The following is a 21,213-nucleotide window of genomic DNA, read 5'->3' on the forward strand; positions in this document are numbered from 1 at the left end:
TTCTTCTCCTCGGCCTCCTCCTCCCCTCTGGTCTTCTCCTCGGCCTCCTCCTCCCCTCTGGTCTTCTCCTCGGCCTCCTCCTCCCCTCTTGTCTCCTCGGCCTCCTCCTCCTCCTCTCCTCTGGTCTTCTCCTCGGCCTCCTCCTCCTCCTCTCCTCTGGTCTTCTCCTCGGCCTCCTCCTCTCCTCGGCCTCCTCCTCCTTCCCTCTTGTCTTCTCCTCGGCCTCCTCCTCTCCTCTGGTCTTCTCCTCGGCCTCCTCCTCCCCTCTGGTCTTCTCCTCGGCCTCCTCCTCCCCTCTTGTCTTCTCCTCGGCCTCCTCCTCTCCTCTGGTCTTCTCCTCGGCCTCCTCCTCCCCTCTGGTCTTCTCCTCGGCCTCCTCCTCCCCTCTTGTCTCCTCGGCCTCCTCCTCCTCCTCTCCTCTGGTCTTCTCCTCGGCCTCCTCCTCCCCTCTGGTCTTCTCCTCGGCCTCCTCCTCCCCTCTTGTCTCCTCGGCCTCCTCCTCCTCCTCTCCTCTGGTCTTCTCCTCGGCCTCCTCCTCCCCTCTGGTCTTCTCCTTGGCCTCCTCCTCACCTCTTGTCTCCTTGGCCTCCTCCTCCTCTCCTCTGGTCTTCTCCTCGGCCTCCTCCTCTCCTCTTGTCCTCTCCTCGGCCTCCTCCTCCTTCCCTCTTGTCTTCTCCTCGGCCTCCTCCTCTCCTCTGGTCTTCTCCTTGGCCTCCTCCTCCCCTCTGGTCTTCTCCTTGGCCTCCTCCTCTCCTCTGGTCTTCTCCTCGGCCTCCTCCTCCTCCTCTCCTCTGGTCTTCTCCTCGGCCTCCTCCTCTCCTCGGCCTCCTCCTCCTTCCCTCTTGTCTTCTCCTCGGCCTCCTCCTCTCCTCTGGTCTTCTCCTCGGCCTCCTCCTCCCCTCTGGTCTTCTCCTCGGCCTCCTCCTCCCCTCTTGTCTTCTCCTCGGCCTCCTCCTCTCCTCTGGTCTTCTCCTCGGCCTCCTCCTCCCCTCTGGTCTTCTCCTCGGCCTCCTCCTCCCCTCTTGTCTCCTCGGCCTCCTCCTCCTCCTCTCCTCTGGTCTTCTCCTCGGCCTCCTCCTCCCCTCTGGTCTTCTCCTCGGCCTCCTCCTCCCCTCTTGTCTCCTCGGCCTCCTCCTCCTCCTCTCCTCTGGTCTTCTCCTCGGCCTCCTCCTCCCCTCTGGTCTTCTCCTTGGCCTCCTCCTCACCTCTTGTCTCCTTGGCCTCCTCCTCCTCTCCTCTGGTCTTCTCCTCGGCCTCCTCCTCTCCTCTTGTCCTCTCCTCGGCCTCCTCCTCCTTCCCTCTTGTCTTCTCCTCGGCCTCCTCCTCTCCTCTGGTCTTCTCCTTGGCCTCCTCCTCCCCTCTGGTCTTCTCCTTGGCCTCCTCCTCACCTCTTGTCTCCTTGGCCTCCTCCTCCTCTCCTCTGGTCTTCTCCTTGGCCTCCTCCTTCCCTCTTGTCTTCTCCTCGGCCTCCTCCTCCCCTCTGGTCTTCTCCTTGGCCTCCTCCTCACCTCTTGTCTCCTTGGCCTCCTCCTCCTCTCCTCTGGTCTTCTCCTTGGCCTCCTCCTTCCCTCTTGTCTTCTCCTCGGCCTCCTCCTCCTTTCTAGACTTCTCTTGTTTCTAGGAAACTCATAGTAAACACTTCCTGTACACTCGGCGTCTCTGAGAATTGACTCTGCAGCTTTCCCCGATATCATGTCTGCTGTGGTTGACTTACGGTCACCATCCACCTCCTCAGTCCGCTCGTTACGTCCTCCACTGCCGCAGCCCAGGCACCGGGGTAATCCGCTTTCGTTTTTTCCTCCATTTACTGTATTTGATCATTTGTTGTGTCACTGATCATTGGTTGTTTCCTGTAATTGTCACCACCGGCTGCAAAATTATCAGAATCAAAATGGGAATTTCTCAATTTGCTATTTTAGACCATGTTGATGTTATAAAACTATATTATAAAACCAGATGTACCTATCCCATTGACCTGCAGGTGGCGCCGTCTCCCTTTATATGAATGTAAATAACTTATTTTTGGTTGAATTTTGTGTTTTTTGTAACTTTTTAGTTGTGTGTCTTTGTACTTTTCGGCAATTCCATGCTCCACTGCTCTGCCATATTTTCAATGGACTCCTGTAACTTTTGATCCTGAGTGTTGTAGTCTATGAATAGAATGCAAGAACTGCAGTGAAGACTGACACACGCAAAGTGCAGTAGGAGAGTCAGCACTGATCTATATGAGTTCAGAGTCTTCGGAAAGCTGAGTTGCAGGGGTACCTAACGTGGCTGAGTATAACTGGGTGGATTCCGTGATGGGTCGGCCGTCTAGGGATATCCCGTCCTCGTAGCGCCTTTAGCCGCTAGGTGACCCCTCCTCCAGGGATAGAACTCGGATGTTATATTTGCCCCTTCGTCTTTGCGTCTATAACAAGTAAATTTGTTGTGTTCGCCATCAGCAGCTGAGGGGGGGCGGTTTAATATATTCGTCAGGTTTCATCGGAGCCGCGATGGCGCTGACATCGAGAATTACGCAGCTAAAAATAATGAGCCGTGCTGATTAGCCCCATTTACAGGCGCAGGATCACATCCTCCCGTGACTGGGGAGACGGCGCGTGCACCACCACATCTGTCCTGTTCACATGGAAATCAGCAGTTTATATAAAAGACGACTTCTTTTGCCGTACTTAAAGGGGTATTCTTACCAGACGATCACATGGGGGTGAGGGTGTTTCGGCTGGTAGGACCACCATAGGATAAATGGTTTACAGATGCCTATTGATTGTACCGAGGCCGAGGTCGGACATGGTGGTCATAATGTCTGATGGACATACAGTATATATGGTGTGGCAATGATAGTGTGAACGGAGGCAGAAGTAGACGCAGTTTATTTTAATAACAACTCCTTTGGTACTAACCCAGAGGTGACATCTACAGACTGGTAACATAAGGCCCAGAGATGACACACTGGTATACATATATCCAGAGATGACATCTCCGTACAAGCACCAGGAGATCCAAGGATGACACTAAAATATCCTTAGAATAATATCTTCAAACCAATATCTTCGGACCAAAAGAACTAAAGATGACATCTCCTGACTCCAACCAAAAGATCCAAAGATGACATCTACAGATTTCTACCAAAAGATCCAAAGTTGACATCTCCAGACTCGGACCAAAAGATCCAAAGATGACATCTCCAGACTCCGACTAAAAGATCCAAAGATGACATCTCCAGACTCGGACCAAGAGATCTAAAGATGACATCTCCAGATTTCTACCAAAAGATCCAAAGATGATATCTCCAGACTATGACCAAAAGATCCAAAGTTGACATCTCCAGACTCGGACCAAAAGATCCAAAGATGACATCTCCAGACTCCGACTAAAAGATCCAAAGATGACATCTCCAGACTCGGACCAAGAGATCTAAAGATGACATCTCCAGATTTCTACCAAAAGATCCAAAGATGATATCTCCAGACTATGACCAAAAGATCCAAAGTTGACATCTCCAGACTCGGACCAAAAGATCCAAAGATGACATCTCCAGACTCCGACTAAAAGATCCAAAGATGACATCTCCAGACTCGGACCAAGAGATCTAAAGATGACATCTCCAGATTTCTACCAAAAGATCCAAAGATGATATCTCCAGACTATGACCAAAAGATCCAAAGTTGACATCTCCAGACTCTGACCAAAAGATCCAAAGATGACATCTCCTGACTCGGACCAAAAGATCCAAAGTTGACATCTCCTGACTCTGACCAAAAGATTCATAGGTGACATCTCCAGACTCGGACGAAAAGATCCAAAGATGACATCTCAAGACTCTGACCAAAAGATCCAAAGATGACATCTCCAGATTCTAACCAAAAGATCCAAAGATGACATCTCCTGACTTGGACCAGGAGATCCAAAGGTGACATCTCTAGACTGGTAACATTAGATAATATCTTCAGACTTGCATCCTACGAACCAAGGATGATATTCACTAGGAGTCCGAAGCGTCTTGAAGTACTTTGCACGATCCTGTCGTCCCCACATGTCTACAGGACAAAGACTATCTGGAGATCCATGAGAAGCCACCACCACAATTCAGTGTTTTTCTAATTCCTTACGTTTCTGTGGAACCTAATCCCAGCAGGATAGATAAATCACAGTATATTGTAAGACTCTGAGGTCACCTCTAGATGGCGCAGTTTTAAATCAATTTGCATATATTTTTTCCCAGGAGGCTTTGCCTGACTTCTGAGTTCTCCTTAAGGAGTGTCGATATTTCTTTGGTACAGTCAGGCTATGTGTGTTTTGTGCCCCTCCTCCATTTACTGAGCACATGAGCGCCCCCTAGTTTTAAGGTAGCCTTAGTTTATAGGGGTCTGTCCTGGTCGTGGTCACAACAAGGGCGCAGTGATCCCCTGACAAAGCGCTACCTTATGATCAAATGTGTCTGAAATCCGTTTTATGGCGACCTGATCCGCGGCGGTCGTCTACGGAATTAATTTGCGCTTGTGTAGACTGATGGACAGGCCACGGCCTCCTGGTCACGGGGACCTCTGGTGGATCATTCTCCTGATGTCTAACTGCACCCCTCCCCCCGGGCCACATAAGTGGAGAGATGTGACCCTGCAATAAGCAGATGTGAGGAACAGGAAGGGAAATAAAATCTTGTCCTTGTATTTCGCAGCGGCGCAGATATGCAGGCGATGAACACCATGGACACGCTGCCCTCCTTACACCGGCCTGCTGCTTTTTACGGCTATTTGATAAAAACATGTAAAAAAAAAAAAAAAAACTCCATCCGGGGAAGCGAAATATTAAGGAATTGTAAATTAATGATGTGAGAAGAGTCACAAATCTGTGAATGTGAGGAGAAGGCGCTGCCAAACACCCCGCTCCTGAAATACTCTGCACCCCGGGCAATCCTGCGCCTACTACTATGTAACGCTCAGTCTGTAGTCAACACCGGATCAGCACACTCCTCTCCTGTAATACTCTGTGCTGCTGTGCACCCTGCTCCTTCTACTATATAACACTCTGTCTGTAGTCACCACCAGATCAGCACACTCCTCTCCTGTAATACTCTGTGCTGCTGCTCCTTCTACTATATAACTCTCAGTCTGTAGTCACTACCAGATCAGCACACTCCTCTCCTGTAATACTCTGTGCTGCTGCTCCATCTACTATATAACTCTCAGTCTGTAGTCACCACCAGATCAGCACACTCCTCTCCTGTAATACTCTGTGCTGCTGCTGCTCCTTCTACTATATAACTCTCAGTCTGTAGTCACCACCAGATCAGCACACTCCTCTCCTGTAATACTCTGTGCTGCTGCTGCTCCTTCTACTATATAATGCTCAGTCTGTAGTCACCACCAGATCAGCACACTGCTCTCCTGTAATACTCTGTGCTGCTGCTCCTTCTACTATATAACTCTCAGTCTGTAGTCACCACCAGATCAGCACACTCCTCTCCTGTAATACTCTGTGCTGCTGCTGCTCCTTCTACTATATAACGCTCAGTCTGTAGTCACCACCAGATCAGCACACTGCTCTCCTGTAATACTCTGTGCTGCTGCTCCTTCTACTATATAACTCTCAGTCTGTAGTCACCACCAGATCAGCACACTCCTCTCCTGTAATACTCTGTGCTGCTGCTGCTCCTTCTACTATATAACACTCAGTCTGTAGTCACCACCAGATCAGCACACTCCTCTCCTGTAATACTCTGTGCTGCTGCTCCTTCTACTATATAATGCTCAGTCTGTAGTCACCACCAGATCAGCACACTGCTCTCCTGTAATACTCTGTGCTGCTGCTCCTTCTACTATATAACGCTCAGTCTGTAGTCACCACCAGATCAGCACACTCCTCTCCTGTAACACTCTGTGCTGCTGCTCCTTCTACTATATAACTCTCAGTCTGTAGTCACCACCAGATCAGCACACTGCTCTCCTGTAATACTCTGTGCTGCTGCTCCTTCTACTATATAACTCTCAGTCTGTAGTCACCAGCAGATCAGCACACTCCTCTCCTGTAATACTCTGTGCTGCTGCTCCTTCTACTATATAACTCTCAGTCTGTAGTCACCAGCAGATCAGCACACTCCTCTCCTGTAATACTCTGTGCTGCTCCTTCTACTATATAACTCTCAGTCTGTAGTCACCACCAGATCAGCACACTCCTCTCCTGTAATACTCTGTGCTGCTGTGCACCCTGCTCCTTCTACTATATAACACTCTGTCTGTAGTCACCACCGGATCAGCACACTCCTCTGCTGTAATACTCTGTGCTGCTGCTCCTTCTACTATATAATGCTCAGTCTGTAGTCACTACCAGATCAGCACACTCCTCTCCTGTAATACTCTGTGCTGCTGCTGCGCCTACTACTTTATAACTCTCAGTCTGTAGTCACCACCAGATCAGCACACTGCTCTCCTGTAATACTCTGTGCTGCTGCTCCTTCTACTATATAACGCTCAGTCTGTAGTCACCACCAGATCAGCACACTCCTCTCCTGTAATACTCTGTGCTGCTGCTGCTCCTTATACTATATAATGCTCAGTCTGTAGTCACCACCAGATCAGCACACTCCTCTCCTGTAATACTCTGTGCTGCTGCTCCTTCTACTATATAACTCTCAGTCTGTAGTCACCACCAGATCATCACACTCCTCTCCTGTAATACTCTGTGCTGCTGCTGCTCCTTCTACTATATAACTCTCAGTCTGTAGTCACCACCAGATCAGCACACTGCTCTCCTGTAATACTCTGTGCTGCTGTGCACCCTGCACCTTCTACTATATAACTCTCAGTCTGTAGTCACCACCAGATCAGCACACTGCTCTCCTGTAATACTCTGTGCTGCTGCTCCTTCTACTATATAATGCTCAGTCTGTAGTCACCACCAGATCAGCACACTGCTCTCCTGTAATACTCTGTGCTGCTGCTCCTTCTACTATATAACTCTCAGTCTGTAGTCACCAGCAGATCAGCACACTCCTCTGCTGTAATACTCTGTGCTGCTGCTGCTCCTTCTACTATATAACTCTCAGTCTGTAGTCACCACCAGATCAGCACACTGCTCTCCTGTAATACTCTGTGCTGCTGCTCCTTCTACAATATAACTCTCAGTCTGTAGTCACCACCAGATCATCACACTCCTCTCCTGTAATACTCTGTGCTGCTGCTGCTCCTTCTACTATATAACTCTCAGTCTGTAGTCACCACCAGATCAGCACACTCCTCTGCTGTAATACTCTGTGCTGCTGCTCCTTCTACTATATAATGCTCAGTCTGTAGTCACCACCAGATCAGCACACTGCTCTCCTGTAATACTCTGTGCTGCTGCTCCTTCTACTATATAACACTCAGTCTGTAGTCACCACCAGATCATCACACTCCTCACCTGTAATACTCTGTGCTGCTGCTGCGCCTACTACTTTATAACACTCAGCCTGTAGTCACCACCAGATCAGCACACTGCTCTCCTGTAATACTCTGTGCTGCTGCTCCTTCTACTATATAATGCTCAGTCTATAGTCACCACCAGATCAGCACACTGCTCTCCTGTAATACTCTGTGCTGCTGCTCCTTCTACTATATAACTCTCAGTCTGTAGTCACCAGCAGATCAGCACACTCCTCTGCTGTAATACTCTGTGCTGCTGCTGCGCCTACTACTTTATAACACTCAGTCTGTAGTCACCACCAGATCAGCACACTCCTCTCCTGTAATACTCTGTGCTGCTGCTCCTTCTACTATATAACTCTCAGTCTGTAGTCACCAGCAGATCAGCACACTCCTCTGCTGTAATACTCTGTGCTGCTGCTGCTCCTTCTACTATATAACTCTCAGTCTGTAGTCACCACCAGATCAGCACACTGCTCTCCTGTAATACTCTGTGCTGCTGCTCCTTCTACTATATAACACTCAGTCTGTAGTCACCACCAGATCAGCACACTCCTCTCCTGTAATACTCTGTGCTGCTGCTCCTTCTACTATATAACTCTCAGTCTGTAGTCACCACCAGATCATCACACTCCTCTCCTGTAATACTCTGTGCTGCTGCTGCTCCTTCTACTATATAACTCTCAGTCTGTAGTCACCACCAGATCAGCACACTCCTCTGCTGTAATACTCTGTGCTGCTGCTCCTTCTACTATATAATGCTCAGTCTGTAGTCACCACCAGATCAGCACACTCCTCTCCTGTAATACTCTGTGCTGCTGCTCCTTCTACTATATAACTCTCAGTCTGTAGTCACCACCAGATCATCACACTCCTCTCCTGTAATACTCTGTGCTGCTGCTGCTCCTTCTACTATATAACTCTCAGTCTGTAGTCACCACCAGATCAGCACACTCCTCTGCTGTAATACTCTGTGCTGCTGCTCCTTCTACTATATAATGCTCAGTCTGTAGTCACCACCAGATCAGCACACTGCTCTCCTGTAATACTCTGTGCTGCTGCTCCTTCTACTATATAACACTCAGTCTGTAGTCACCACCAGATCATCACACTCCTCACCTGTAATACTCTGTGCTGCTGCTGCGCCTACTACTTTATAACACTCAGCCTGTAGTCACCACCAGATCAGCACACTCCTCTCCTGTAATACTCTGTGCTGCTGCTCCTTCTACTATATAACACTCAGTCTGTAGTCACCACCAGATCATCACACTCCTCTCCTGTAATACTCTGTGCTGCTGCTGCGCCTACTACTTTATAACACTCAGTCTGTAGTCACCACCAGATCAGCACACTCCTCTGCTGTAATACTCTGTGCTGCTGCTCCTTCTACTATATAACTCTCAGTCTGTAGTCACCATCAGATCAGCACACTCCTCTGCTGTAATACTCTGTGCTGCTGCTCCTTCTACTATATAATGCTCAGTCTGTAGTCACCACCAGATCAGCACACTCCTCTCCTGTAATACTCTGTGCTGCTGCTCCTTCTACTATATAACACTCAGTCTGTAGTCACCACCAGATCAGCACACTCCTCTCCTGTAATACTCTGTGCTGCTGCTCCTTCTACTATATAACTCTCAGTCTGTAGTCACCACCAGATCAGCACACTCCTCTCCTGTAATACTCTGTGCTGCTGCTGCTCCTTCTACTATATAACTCTCAGTCTGTAGTCACCACCAGATCAGCACACTCCTCTCCTGTAATACTCTGTGCTGCTGCTGCTCCTTCTACTATATAACTCTCAGTCTGTAGTCACCACCAGATCAGCACACTCCTCTCCTGTAATACTCTGTGCTGCTGCTGCGACTACTACTTTATAACACTCAGTCTGTAGTCACCACCAGATCAGCACACTGCTCTCCTGTAATACTCTGTGCTGCTGCTCCTTCTACTATATAACTCTCAGTCTGTAGTCACCACCAGATCATCACACTCCTCTCCTGTAATACTCTGTGCTGCTGCTGCTCCTTCTACTATATAACTCTCAGTCTGTAGTCACCACCAGATCAGCACACTGCTCTCCTGTAATACTCTGTGCTGCTGTGCACCCTGCACCTTCTACTATATAACTCTCAGTCTGTAGTCACCACCAGATCAGCACACTGCTCTCCTGTAATACTCTGTGCTGCTGCTCCTTCTACTATATAATGCTCAGTCTGTAGTCACCACCAGATCAGCACACTGCTCTCCTGTAATACTCTGTGCTGCTGCTCCTTCTACTATATAACTCTCAGTCTGTAGTCACCACCAGATCAGCACACTCCTCTGCTGTAATACTCTGTGCTGCTGCTGCTCCTTCTACTATATAACTCTCAGTCTGTAGTCACCACCAGATCAGCACACTGCTCTCCTGTAATACTCTGTGCTGCTGCTGCTCCTTCTACTATATAACTCTCAGTCTGTAGTCACCACCAGATCAGCACACTCCTCTCCTGTAATACTCTGTGCTGCTGCACCTTCTACTATATAACTCTCAGTCTGTAGTCACCACCAGATCATCACACTCCTCTCCTGTAATACTCTGTGCTGCTGCTCCTTCTACTATATAATGCTCAGTCTGTAGTCACCACCAGATCAGCACACTCCTCTCCTGTAATACTCTGTGCTGCTCCTTCTACTATATAACTCTCAGTCTGTAGTCACCACCAGATCAGCACACTCCTCTCCTGTAATACTCTGTGCTGCTGCTCCTTCTACTATATAACTCTCAGTCTGTAGTCACCACCAGATCAGCACACTCCTCTGCTGTAATACTCTGTGCTGCTGCTCCTTCTACTATATAATGCTCAGTCTGTAGTCACCACCAGATCAGCACACTGCTCTCCTGTAATACTCTGTGCTGCTGCTCCTTCTACTATATAACACTCAGTCTGTAGTCACCACCAGATCATCACACTCCTCACCTGTAATACTCTGTGCTGCTGCTGCGCCTACTACTTTATAACACTCAGCCTGTAGTCACCACCAGATCAGCACACTCCTCTCCTGTAATACTCTGTGCTGCTGCTCCTTCTACTATATAACACTCAGTCTGTAGTCACCACCAGATCATCACACTCCTCTCCTGTAATACTCTGTGCTGCTGCTGCGCCTACTACTTCATAACACTCAGTCTGTAGTCACCACCAGATCAGCACACACCTCTGCTGTAATACTCTGTGCTGCTGCTGCTCCTTCTACTATATAACTCTCAGTCTGTAGTCACCACCAGATCAGCCCACTCCTCTCCTGTAATACTCTGTGCTGCTGCTCCTTCTACTATATAACTCTCAGTCTGTAGTCACCACCAGATCAGCACACTCCTCTGCTGTAATACTCTGTGCTGCTGCTCCTTCTACTATATAACGCTCAGTCTGTTGTCACCACCAGATCAGCACACTCTTCTCCTGTAATACTCTGTGCTGCTGCTGCTCCTTCTACTATATAACACTCAGTCTGTAGTCACTACCAGATCAGCACACTCCTCTGCTGTAATACTCTGTGCTGCTCCTTCTACTATATAACTCTCAGTCTGTAGTCACCACCAGATCAGCACACTTCTCCTGTAATACTCTGTGCTGCTGGGTGCCCTGCTCCTTCTACTATATAATGCTCAGTCAGTAGTCACCACCAGATCAGCACACTCCTCTCCTGTAATACTCTGTGCTGCTGCTCCTTCTACTATATAACTCTCAGTCTGTAGTCACCACCAGATCAGCACACTCCTCTGCTGTAATACTCTGTGCTGCTGCTGCTCCTTCTACTATATAACTCTCAGTCTGTAGTCACCACCAGATCAGCACACTGCTCTCCTGTAATACTCTGTGCTGCTGCTCCTTCTACTATATAACACTCAGTCTGTAGTCACCACCAGATCAGCACACTGCTCTCCTGTAATACTCTGTGCTGCTGCTCCTTCTACAATATAACTCTCAGTCTGTAGTCACCACCAGATCATCACACTCCTCTCCTGTAATACTCTGTGCTGCTGCTGCTCCTTCTACTATATAACTCTCAGTCTGTAGTCACCACCAGATCAGCACACTCCTCTGCTGTAATACTCTGTGCTGCTGCTCCTTCTACTATATAATGCTCAGTCTGTAGTCACCACCAGATCAGCACACTGCTCTCCTGTAATACTCTGTGCTGCTGCTCCTTCTACTATATAACACTCAGTCTGTAGTCACCACCAGATCATCACACTCCTCACCTGTAATACTCTGTGCTGCTGCTGCGCCTACTACTTTATAACACTCAGCCTGTAGTCACCACCAGATCAGCACACTGCTCTCCTGTAATACTCTGTGCTGCTGCTCCTTCTACTATATAATGCTCAGTCTGTAGTCACCACCAGATCAGCACACTGCTCTCCTGTAATACTCTGTGCTGCTGCTCCTTCTACTATATAACTCTCAGTCTGTAGTCACCAGCAGATCAGCACACTCCTCTGCTGTAATACTCTGTGCTGCTGCTGCTCCTTCTACTATATAACTCTCAGTCTGTAGTCACCACCAGATCAGCACACTGATCTCCTGTAATACTCTGTGCTGCTGCTCCTTCTACTATATAACACTCAGTCTGTAGTCACCACCAGATCAGCACACTCCTCTCCTGTAATACTCTGTGCTGCTGCTCCTTCTACTATATAACTCTCAGTCTGTAGTCACCACCAGATCATCACACTCCTCTCCTGTAATACTCTGTGCTGCTGCTGCTCCTTCTACTATATAACTCTCAGTCTGTAGTCACCACCAGATCAGCACACTCCTCTGCTGTAATACTCTGTGCTGCTGCTCCTTCTACTATATAATGCTCAGTCTGTAGTCACCACCAGATCAGCACACTCCTCTCCTGTAATACTCTGTGCTGCTGCTCCTTCTACTATATAACTCTCAGTCTGTAGTCACCACCAGATCATCACACTCCTCTCCTGTAATACTCTGTGCTGCTGCTGCTCCTTCTACTATATAACTCTCAGTCTGTAGTCACCACCAGATCAGCACACTCCTCTGCTGTAATACTCTGTGCTGCTGCTCCTTCTACTATATAATGCTCAGTCTGTAGTCACCACCAGATCAGCACACTGCTCTCCTGTAATACTCTGTGCTGCTGCTCCTTCTACTATATAACACTCAGTCTGTAGTCACCACCAGATCATCACACTCCTCACCTGTAATACTCTGTGCTGCTGCTGCGCCTACTACTTTATAACACTCAGTCTGTAGTCACCACCAGATCAGCACACTCCTCTCCTGTAATACTCTGTGCTGCTGCTCCTTCTACTATATAACTCTCAGTCTGTAGTCACCAGCAGATCAGCACACTCCTCTGCTGTAATACTCTGTGCTGCTGCTGCTCCTTCTACTATATAACTCTCAGTCTGTAGTCACCACCAGATCAGCACACTGCTCTCCTGTAATACTCTGTGCTGCTGCTCCTTCTACTATATAACACTCAGTCTGTAGTCACCACCAGATCAGCACACTCCTCTCCTGTAATACTCTGTGCTGCTGCTCCTTCTACTATATAACTCTCAGTCTGTAGTCACCACCAGATCATCACACTCCTCTCCTGTAATACTCTGTGCTGCTGCTGCTCCTTCTACTATATAACTCTCAGTCTGTAGTCACCACCAGATCAGCACACTCCTCTGCTGTAATACTCTGTGCTGCTGCTCCTTCTACTATATAATGCTCAGTCTGTAGTCACCACCAGATCAGCACACTGCTCTCCTGTAATACTCTGTGCTGCTGCTCCTTCTACTATATAACACTCAGTCTGTAGTCACCACCAGATCATCACACTCCTCACCTGTAATACTCTGTGCTGCTGCTGCGCCTACTACTTTATAACACTCAGCCTGTAGTCACCACCAGATCAGCACACTCCTCTCCTGTAATACTCTGTGCTGCTGCTCCTTCTACTATATAACACTCAGTCTGTAGTCACCACCAGATCATCACACTCCTCTCCTGTAATACTCTGTGCTGCTGCTGCGCCTACTACTTTATAACACTCAGTCTGTAGTCACCACCAGATCAGCACACTCCTCTGCTGTAATACTCTGTGCTGCTGCTCCTTCTACTATATAATGCTCAGTCTGTAGTCACCACCAGATCAGCACACTCCTCTCCTGTAATACTCTGTGCTGCTGCTCCTTCTACTATATAACACTCAGTCTGTAGTCACCACCAGATCAGCACACTCCTCTCCTGTAATACTCTGTGCTGCTGCTGCTCCTTCTACTATATAACACTCAGTCTGTAGTCACCACCAGATCAGCACACTTCTCTCCTGTAATACTCTGTGCTGCTGCTCCTTCTACTATATAACTCTCAGTCTGTAGTCACCACCAGATCAGCACACTCCTCTCCTGTAATACTCTGTGCTGCTGCTGCTCCTTCTACTATATAACTCTCAGTCTGTAGTCACCACCAGATCAGCACACTCCTCTCCTGTAATACTCTGTGCTGCTGCTGCTCCTTCTACTATATAACTCTCAGTCTGTAGTCACCACCAGATCAGCACACTCCTCTCCTGTAATACTCTGTGCTGCTGCTGCGACTACTACTTTATAACACTCAGTCTGTAGTCACCACCAGATCAGCACACTGCTCTCCTGTAATACTCTGTGCTGCTGCTCCTTCTACTATATAACTCTCAGTCTGTAGTCACCACCAGATCATCACACTCCTCTCCTGTAATACTCTGTGCTGCTGCTGCTCCTTCTACTATATAACTCTCAGTCTGTAGTCACCACCAGATCAGCACACTGCTCTCCTGTAATACTCTGTGCTGCTGTGCACCCTGCACCTTCTACTATATAACTCTCAGTCTGTAGTCACCACCAGATCAGCACACTGCTCTCCTGTAATACTCTGTGCTGCTGCTCCTTCTACTATATAATGCTCAGTCTGTAGTCACCACCAGATCAGCACACTGCTCTCCTGTAATACTCTGTGCTGCTGCTCCTTCTACTATATAACTCTCAGTCTGTAGTCACCACCAGATCAGCACACTCCTCTGCTGTAATACTCTGTGCTGCTGCTGCTCCTTCTACTATATAACTCTCAGTCTGTAGTCACCACCAGATCAGCACACTGCTCTCCTGTAATACTCTGTGCTGCTGCTGCTCCTTCTACTATATAACTCTCAGTCTGTAGTCACCACCAGATCAGCACACTCCTCTCCTGTAATACTCTGTGCTGCTGCTCCTTCTACTATATAATGCTCAGTCTGTAGTCACCACCAGATCAGCACACTCCTCTCCTGTAATACTCTGTGCTGCTCCTTCTACTATATAACTCTCAGTCTGTAGTCACCACCAGATCAGCACACTCCTCTCCTGTAATACTCTGTGCTGCTGCTCCTTCTACTATATAACTCTCAGTCTGTAGTCACCACCAGATCAGCACACTCCTCTGCTGTAATACTCTGTGCTGCTGCTCCTTCTACTATATAATGCTCAGTCTGTAGTCACCACCAGATCAGCACACTGCTCTCCTGTAATACTCTGTGCTGCTGCTCCTTCTACTATATAACACTCAGTCTGTAGTCACCACCAGATCATCACACTCCTCACCTGTAATACTCTGTGCTGCTGCTGCGCCTACTACTTTATAACACTCAGCCTGTAGTCACCACCAGATCAGCACACTCCTCTCCTGTAATACTCTGTGCTGCTGCTCCTTCTACTATATAACACTCAGTCTGTAGTCACCACCAGATCATCACACTCCTCTCCTGTAATACTCTGTGCTGCTGCTGCGCCTACTACTTCATAACACTCAGTCTGTAGTCACCACCAGATCAGCACACACCTCTGCTGTAATACTCTGTGCTGCTGCTGCTCCTTCTACTATATAACTCTCAGTCTGTAGTCACCACCAGATCAGCCCACTCCTCTCCTGTAATACTCTGTGCTGCTGCTCCTTCTACTATATAACTCTCAGTCTGTAGTCACCACCAGATCAGCACACTCCTCTGCTGTAATACTCTGTGCTGCTGCTCCTTCTACTATATAACGCTCAGTCTGTTGTCACCACCAGATCAGCACACTCTTCTCCTGTAATACTCTGTGCTGCTGCTGCTCCTTCTACTATATAACACTCAGTCTGTAGTCACTACCAGATCAGCACACTCCTCTGCTGTAATACTCTGTGCTGCTCCTTCTACTATATAACTCTCAGTCTGTAGTCACCACCAGATCAGCACACTTCTCCTGTAATACTCTGTGCTGCTGGGTGCCCTGCTCCTTCTACTATATAATGCTCAGTCTGTAGTCACCACCAGATCAGCACACTCCTCTCCTGTAATACTCTGTGCTGCTGCTCCTTCTACTATATAACTCTCAGTCTGTAGTCACCACCAGATCAGCACACTCCTCTGCTGTAATACTCTGTGCTGCTGCTACTTCTACTATATAACTCTCAGTCTGTAGTCACCACCAGATCAGCACACTCCTCTGCTGTAATACTCTGTGCTGCTGCTGCTCCTTCTACTATATAACTCTCAGTCTGTAGTCACCACCAGATCAGCACACTCCTCTCCTGTAATACTCTGTGCTGCTGCTGCTCCTTCTACTATATAACACTCAGTCTGTAGTCACCACCAGATCAGCACACTGCTCTCCTGTAATACTCTGTGCTGCTGCTCCTTCTACTATATAACTCTCAGTCTGTAGTCACCACCAGATCAGCACACTCCTCTCCTGTAATACTCTGTGCTGCTGCTCCTTCTACTATATAACTCTCAGTCTGTAGTCACCACCAGATCAGCACACTCCTCTCCTGTAATACTCTGTGCTGCTGCTCCTTCTACTATATAACACTCAGTCTGTAGTCACCACCAGATCATCACACTCCTCTCCTGTAATACTCTGTGCTGCTGCTGCGCCTACTACTTTATAACACTCAGTCTGTAGTCACCACCAGATCAGCACACTGCTCTCCTGTAATACTCTGTGCTGCTGCTCCTTCTACTATATAACACTCAGTCTGTAGTCACCACCAGATCAGCACACTCCTCTCCTGTAATACTCTGTGCTGCTGCTCCTTCTACTATATAACTCTCAGTCTGTAGTCACCACCAGATCATCACACTCCTCTCCTGTAATACTCTGTGCTGCTGCTGCTCCTTCTACTATATAACTCTCAGTCTGTAGTCACCACCAGATCAGCACACTCCTCTGCTGTAATACTCTGTGCTGCTGCTCCTTCTACTATATAATGCTCAGTCTGTAGTCACCACCAGATCATCACACTCCTCTCCTGTAATACTCTGTGCTGCTGCTGCGCCTACTACTTTATAACACTCAGTCTGTAGTCACCACCAGATCAGCACACTCCTCTGCTGTAATACTCTGTGCTGCTGCTCCTTCTACTATATAACTCTCAGTCTGTAGTCACCATCAGATCAGCACACTCCTCTGCTGTAATACTCTGTGCTGCTGCTCCTTCTACTATATAATGCTCAGTCTGTAGTCACCACCAGATCAGCACACTCCTCTCCTGTAATACTCTGTGCTGCTGCTCCTTCTACTATATAACACTCAGTCTGTAGTCACCACCAGATCATCACACTCCTCTCCTGTAATACTCTGTGCTGCTGCTGCGCCTACTACTTTATAACACTCAGCCTGTAGTCACCACCAGATCAGCACACTCCTCTCCTGTAATACTCTGTGCTGCTGCTCCTTCTACTATATAACACTCAGTCTGTAGTCACCACCAGATCAGCACACTTCTCTCCTGTAATACTCTGTGCTGCTGCTCCTTCTACTATATAACTCTCAGTCTGTAGTCACCACCAGATCAGCACACTCCTCTCCTGTAATACTCTGTGCTGCTGCTGCTCCTTCTACTATATAACTCTCAGTCTGTAGTCACCACCAGATCAGCACACTCCTCTCCTGTAATACTCTGTGCTGCTGCTGCTCCTTCTACTATATAACACTCAGTCTGTAGTCACCACCAGATCAGCACACTTCTCTCCTGTAATACTCTGTGCTGCTGCTCCTTCTACTATATAACTCTCAGTCTGTAGTCACCACCAGATCAGCACACTCCTCTCCTGTAATACTCTGTGCTGCTGCTGCTCCTTCTACTATATAACTCTCAGTCTGTAGTCACCACCAGATCAGCACACTCCTCTCCTGTAATACTCTGTGCTGCTGCTGCTCCTTCTACTATATAACTCTCAGTCTGTAGTCACCACCAGATCAGCACACTCCTCTCCTGTAATACTCTGTGCTGCTGCTGCGACTACTACTTTATAACACTCAGTCTGTAGTCACCACCAGATCAGCACACTGCTCTCCTGTAATACTCTGTGCTGCTGCTCCTTCTACTATATAACTCTCAGTCTGTAGTCACCACCAGATCATCACACTCCTCTCCTGTAATACTCTGTGCTGCTGCTGCTCCTTCTACTATATAACTCTCAGTCTGTAGTCACCACCAGATCAGCACACTGCTCTCCTGTAATACTCTGTGCTGCTGTGCACCCTGCACCTTCTACTATATAACTCTCAGTCTGTAGTCACCACCAGATCAGCACACTGCTCTCCTGTAATACTCTGTGCTGCTGCTCCTTCTACTATATAATGCTCAGTCTGTAGTCACCACCAGATCAGCACACTGCTCTCCTGTAATACTCTGTGCTGCTGCTCCTTCTACTATATAACTCTCAGTCTGTAGTCACCACCAGATCAGCACACTCCTCTGCTGTAATACTCTGTGCTGCTGCTGCTCCTTCTACTATATAACTCTCAGTCTGTAGTCACCACCAGATCAGCACACTGCTCTCCTGTAATACTCTGTGCTGCTGCTGCTCCTTCTACTATATAACTCTCAGTCTGTAGTCACCACCAGATCAGCACACTCCTCTCCTGTAATACTCTGTGCTGCTGCACCTTCTACTATATAACTCTCAGTCTGTAGTCACCACCAGATCATCACACTCCTCTCCTGTAATACTCTGTGCTGCTGCTCCTTCTACTATATAATGCTCAGTCTGTAGTCACCACCAGATCAGCACACTCCTCTCCTGTAATACTCTGTGCTGCTCCTTCTACTATATAACTCTCAGTCTGTAGTCACCACCAGATCAGCACACTCCTCTCCTGTAATACTCTGTGCTGCTGCTCCTTCTACTATATAACTCTCAGTCTGTAGTCACCACCAGATCAGCACACTCCTCTGCTGTAATACTCTGTGCTGCTGCTCCTTCTACTATATAATGCTCAGTCTGTAGTCACCACCAGATCAGCACACTGCTCTCCTGTAATACTCTGTGCTGCTGCTCCTTCTACTATATAACACTCAGTCTGTAGTCACCACCAGATCATCACACTCCTCACCTGTAATACTCTGTGCTGCTGCTGCGCCTACTACTTTATAACACTCAGCCTGTAGTCACCACCAGATCAGCACACTCCTCTCCTGTAATACTCTGTGCTGCTGCTCCTTCTACTATATAACACTCAGTCTGTAGTCACCACCAGATCATCACACTCCTCTCCTGTAATACTCTGTGCTGCTGCTGCGCCTACTACTTCATAACACTCAGTCTGTAGTCACCACCAGATCAGCACACACCTCTGCTGTAATACTCTGTGCTGCTGCTGCTCCTTCTACTATATAACTCTCAGTCTGTAGTCACCACCAGATCAGCACACTGATCTCCTGTAATACTCTGTGCTGCTGCTCCTTCTACTATATAACTCTCAGTCTGTAGTCACCACCAGATCAGCACACTCCTCTGCTGTAATACTCTGTGCTGCTGCTCCTTCTACTATATAACGCTCAGTCTGTTGTCACCACCAGATCAGCACACTCTTCTCCTGTAATACTCTGTGCTGCTGCTGCTCCTTCTACTATATAACACTCAGTCTGTAGTCACTACCAGATCAGCACACTCCTCTGCTGTAATACTCTGTGCTGCTCCTTCTACTATATAACTCTCAGTCTGTAGTCACCACCAGATCAGCACACTTCTCCTGTAATACTCTGTGCTGCTGGGTGCCCTGCTCCTTCTACTATATAATGCTCAGTCTGTAGTCACCACCAGATCAGCACACTCCTCTCCTGTAATACTCTGTGCTGCTGCTCCTTCTACTATATAACTCTCAGTCTGTAGTCACCACCAGATCAGCACACTCCTCTGCTGTAATACTCTGTGCTGCTGCTACTTCTACTATATAACTCTCAGTCTGTAGTCACCACCAGATCAGCACACTCCTCTGCTGTAATACTCTGTGCTGCTGCTGCTCCTTCTACTATATAACTCTCAGTCTGTAGTCACCACCAGATCAGCACACTCCTCTCCTGTAATACTCTGTGCTGCTGCTGCTCCTTCTACTATATAACACTCAGTCTGTAGTCACCACCAGATCAGCACACTGCTCTCCTGTAATACTCTGTGCTGCTGCTCCTTCTACTATATAACTCTCAGTCTGTAGTCACCACCAGATCAGCACACTCCTCTCCTGTAATACTCTGTGCTGCTGCTGCGCCTACTACTTTATAACACTCAGTCTGTAGTCACCACCAGATCAGCACACTCCTCTCCTGTAATACTCTGTGCTGCTGCTCCTTCTACTATATAATGCTCAGTCTGTAGTCACCACCAGATCAGCACACTGCTCTCCTGTAATACTCTGTGCTGCTGCTCCTTCTACTATATAACTCTCAGTCTGTAGTCACCAGCAGATCAGCACACTCCTCTGCTGTAATACTCTGTGCTGCTGCTGCTCCTTCTACTATATAACTCTCAGTCTGTAGTCACCACCAGATCAGCACACTGCTCTCCTGTAATACTCTGTGCTGCTGCTCCTTCTACTATATAACACTCAGTCTGTAGTCACCACCAGATCAGCACACTCCTCTCCTGTAATACTCTGTGCTGCTGCTCCTTCTACTATATAACTCTCAGTCTGTAGTCACCACCAGATCATCACACTCCTCTCCTGTAATACTCTGTGCTGCTGCTGCTCCTTCTACTATATAACTCTCAGTCTGTAGTCACCACCAGATCAGCACACTCCTCTGCTGTAATACTCTGTGCTGCTGCTCCTTCTACTATATAATGCTCAGTCTGTAGTCACCACCAGATCATCACACTCCTCTCCTGTAATACTCTGTGCTGCTGCTGCGCCTACTACTTTATAACACTCAGTCTGTAGTCACCACCAGATCAGCACACTCCTCTGCTGTAATACTCTGTGCTGCTGCTCCTTCTACTATATAACTCTCAGTCTGTAGTCACCATCAGATCAGCACACTCCTCTGCTGTAATACTCTGTGCTGCTGCTCCTTCTACTATATAATGCTCAGTCTGTAGTCACCACCAGATCAGCACACTCCTCTCCTGTAATACTCTGTGCTGCTGCTCCTTCTACTATATAACACTCAGTCTGTAGTCACCACCAGATCATCACACTCCTCTCCTGTAATACTCTGTGCTGCTGCTGCGCCTACTACTTTATAACACTCAGCCTGTAGTCACCACCAGATCAGCACACTCCTCTCCTGTAATACTCTGTGCTGCTGCTCCTTCTACTATATAACACTCAGTCTGTAGTCACCACCAGATCAGCACACTTCTCTCCTGTAATACTCTGTGCTGCTGCTCCTTCTACTATATAACTCTCAGTCTGTAGTCACCACCAGATCAGCACACTCCTCTCCTGTAATACTCTGTGCTGCTGCTGCTCCTTCTACTATATAACTCTCAGTCTGTAGTCACCACCAGATCAGCACACTCCTCTCCT

At 48.0% G+C, this 21,213-nt stretch overlaps 1 protein-coding gene across 1 annotated transcript in view; it reads left to right on the top strand.

Moving 5' to 3' along the window:
- The first annotated feature begins 1,625 nt into the window (after nt 1–1,625).
- LOC142204685 (uncharacterized) overlaps nt 1,626–21,213 on the top strand; it is a 40,893-nt gene continuing 21,305 nt past the window's right edge. Inside the window, exon 1 of the mRNA XM_075275991.1 lies at nt 1,626–1,777. Within this exon, the coding sequence (XP_075132092.1) occupies nt 1,693–1,777 (85 nt within the window). The 5' untranslated portion in view covers nt 1,626–1,692. The remainder of the gene's footprint in view (nt 1,778–21,213) is intronic.

This window comes from Leptodactylus fuscus, chromosome 5 (genome assembly GCF_031893055.1).
Source record: "Leptodactylus fuscus isolate aLepFus1 chromosome 5, aLepFus1.hap2, whole genome shotgun sequence".
Lineage (NCBI taxonomy): Eukaryota > Metazoa > Chordata > Amphibia > Anura > Leptodactylidae > Leptodactylus > Leptodactylus fuscus.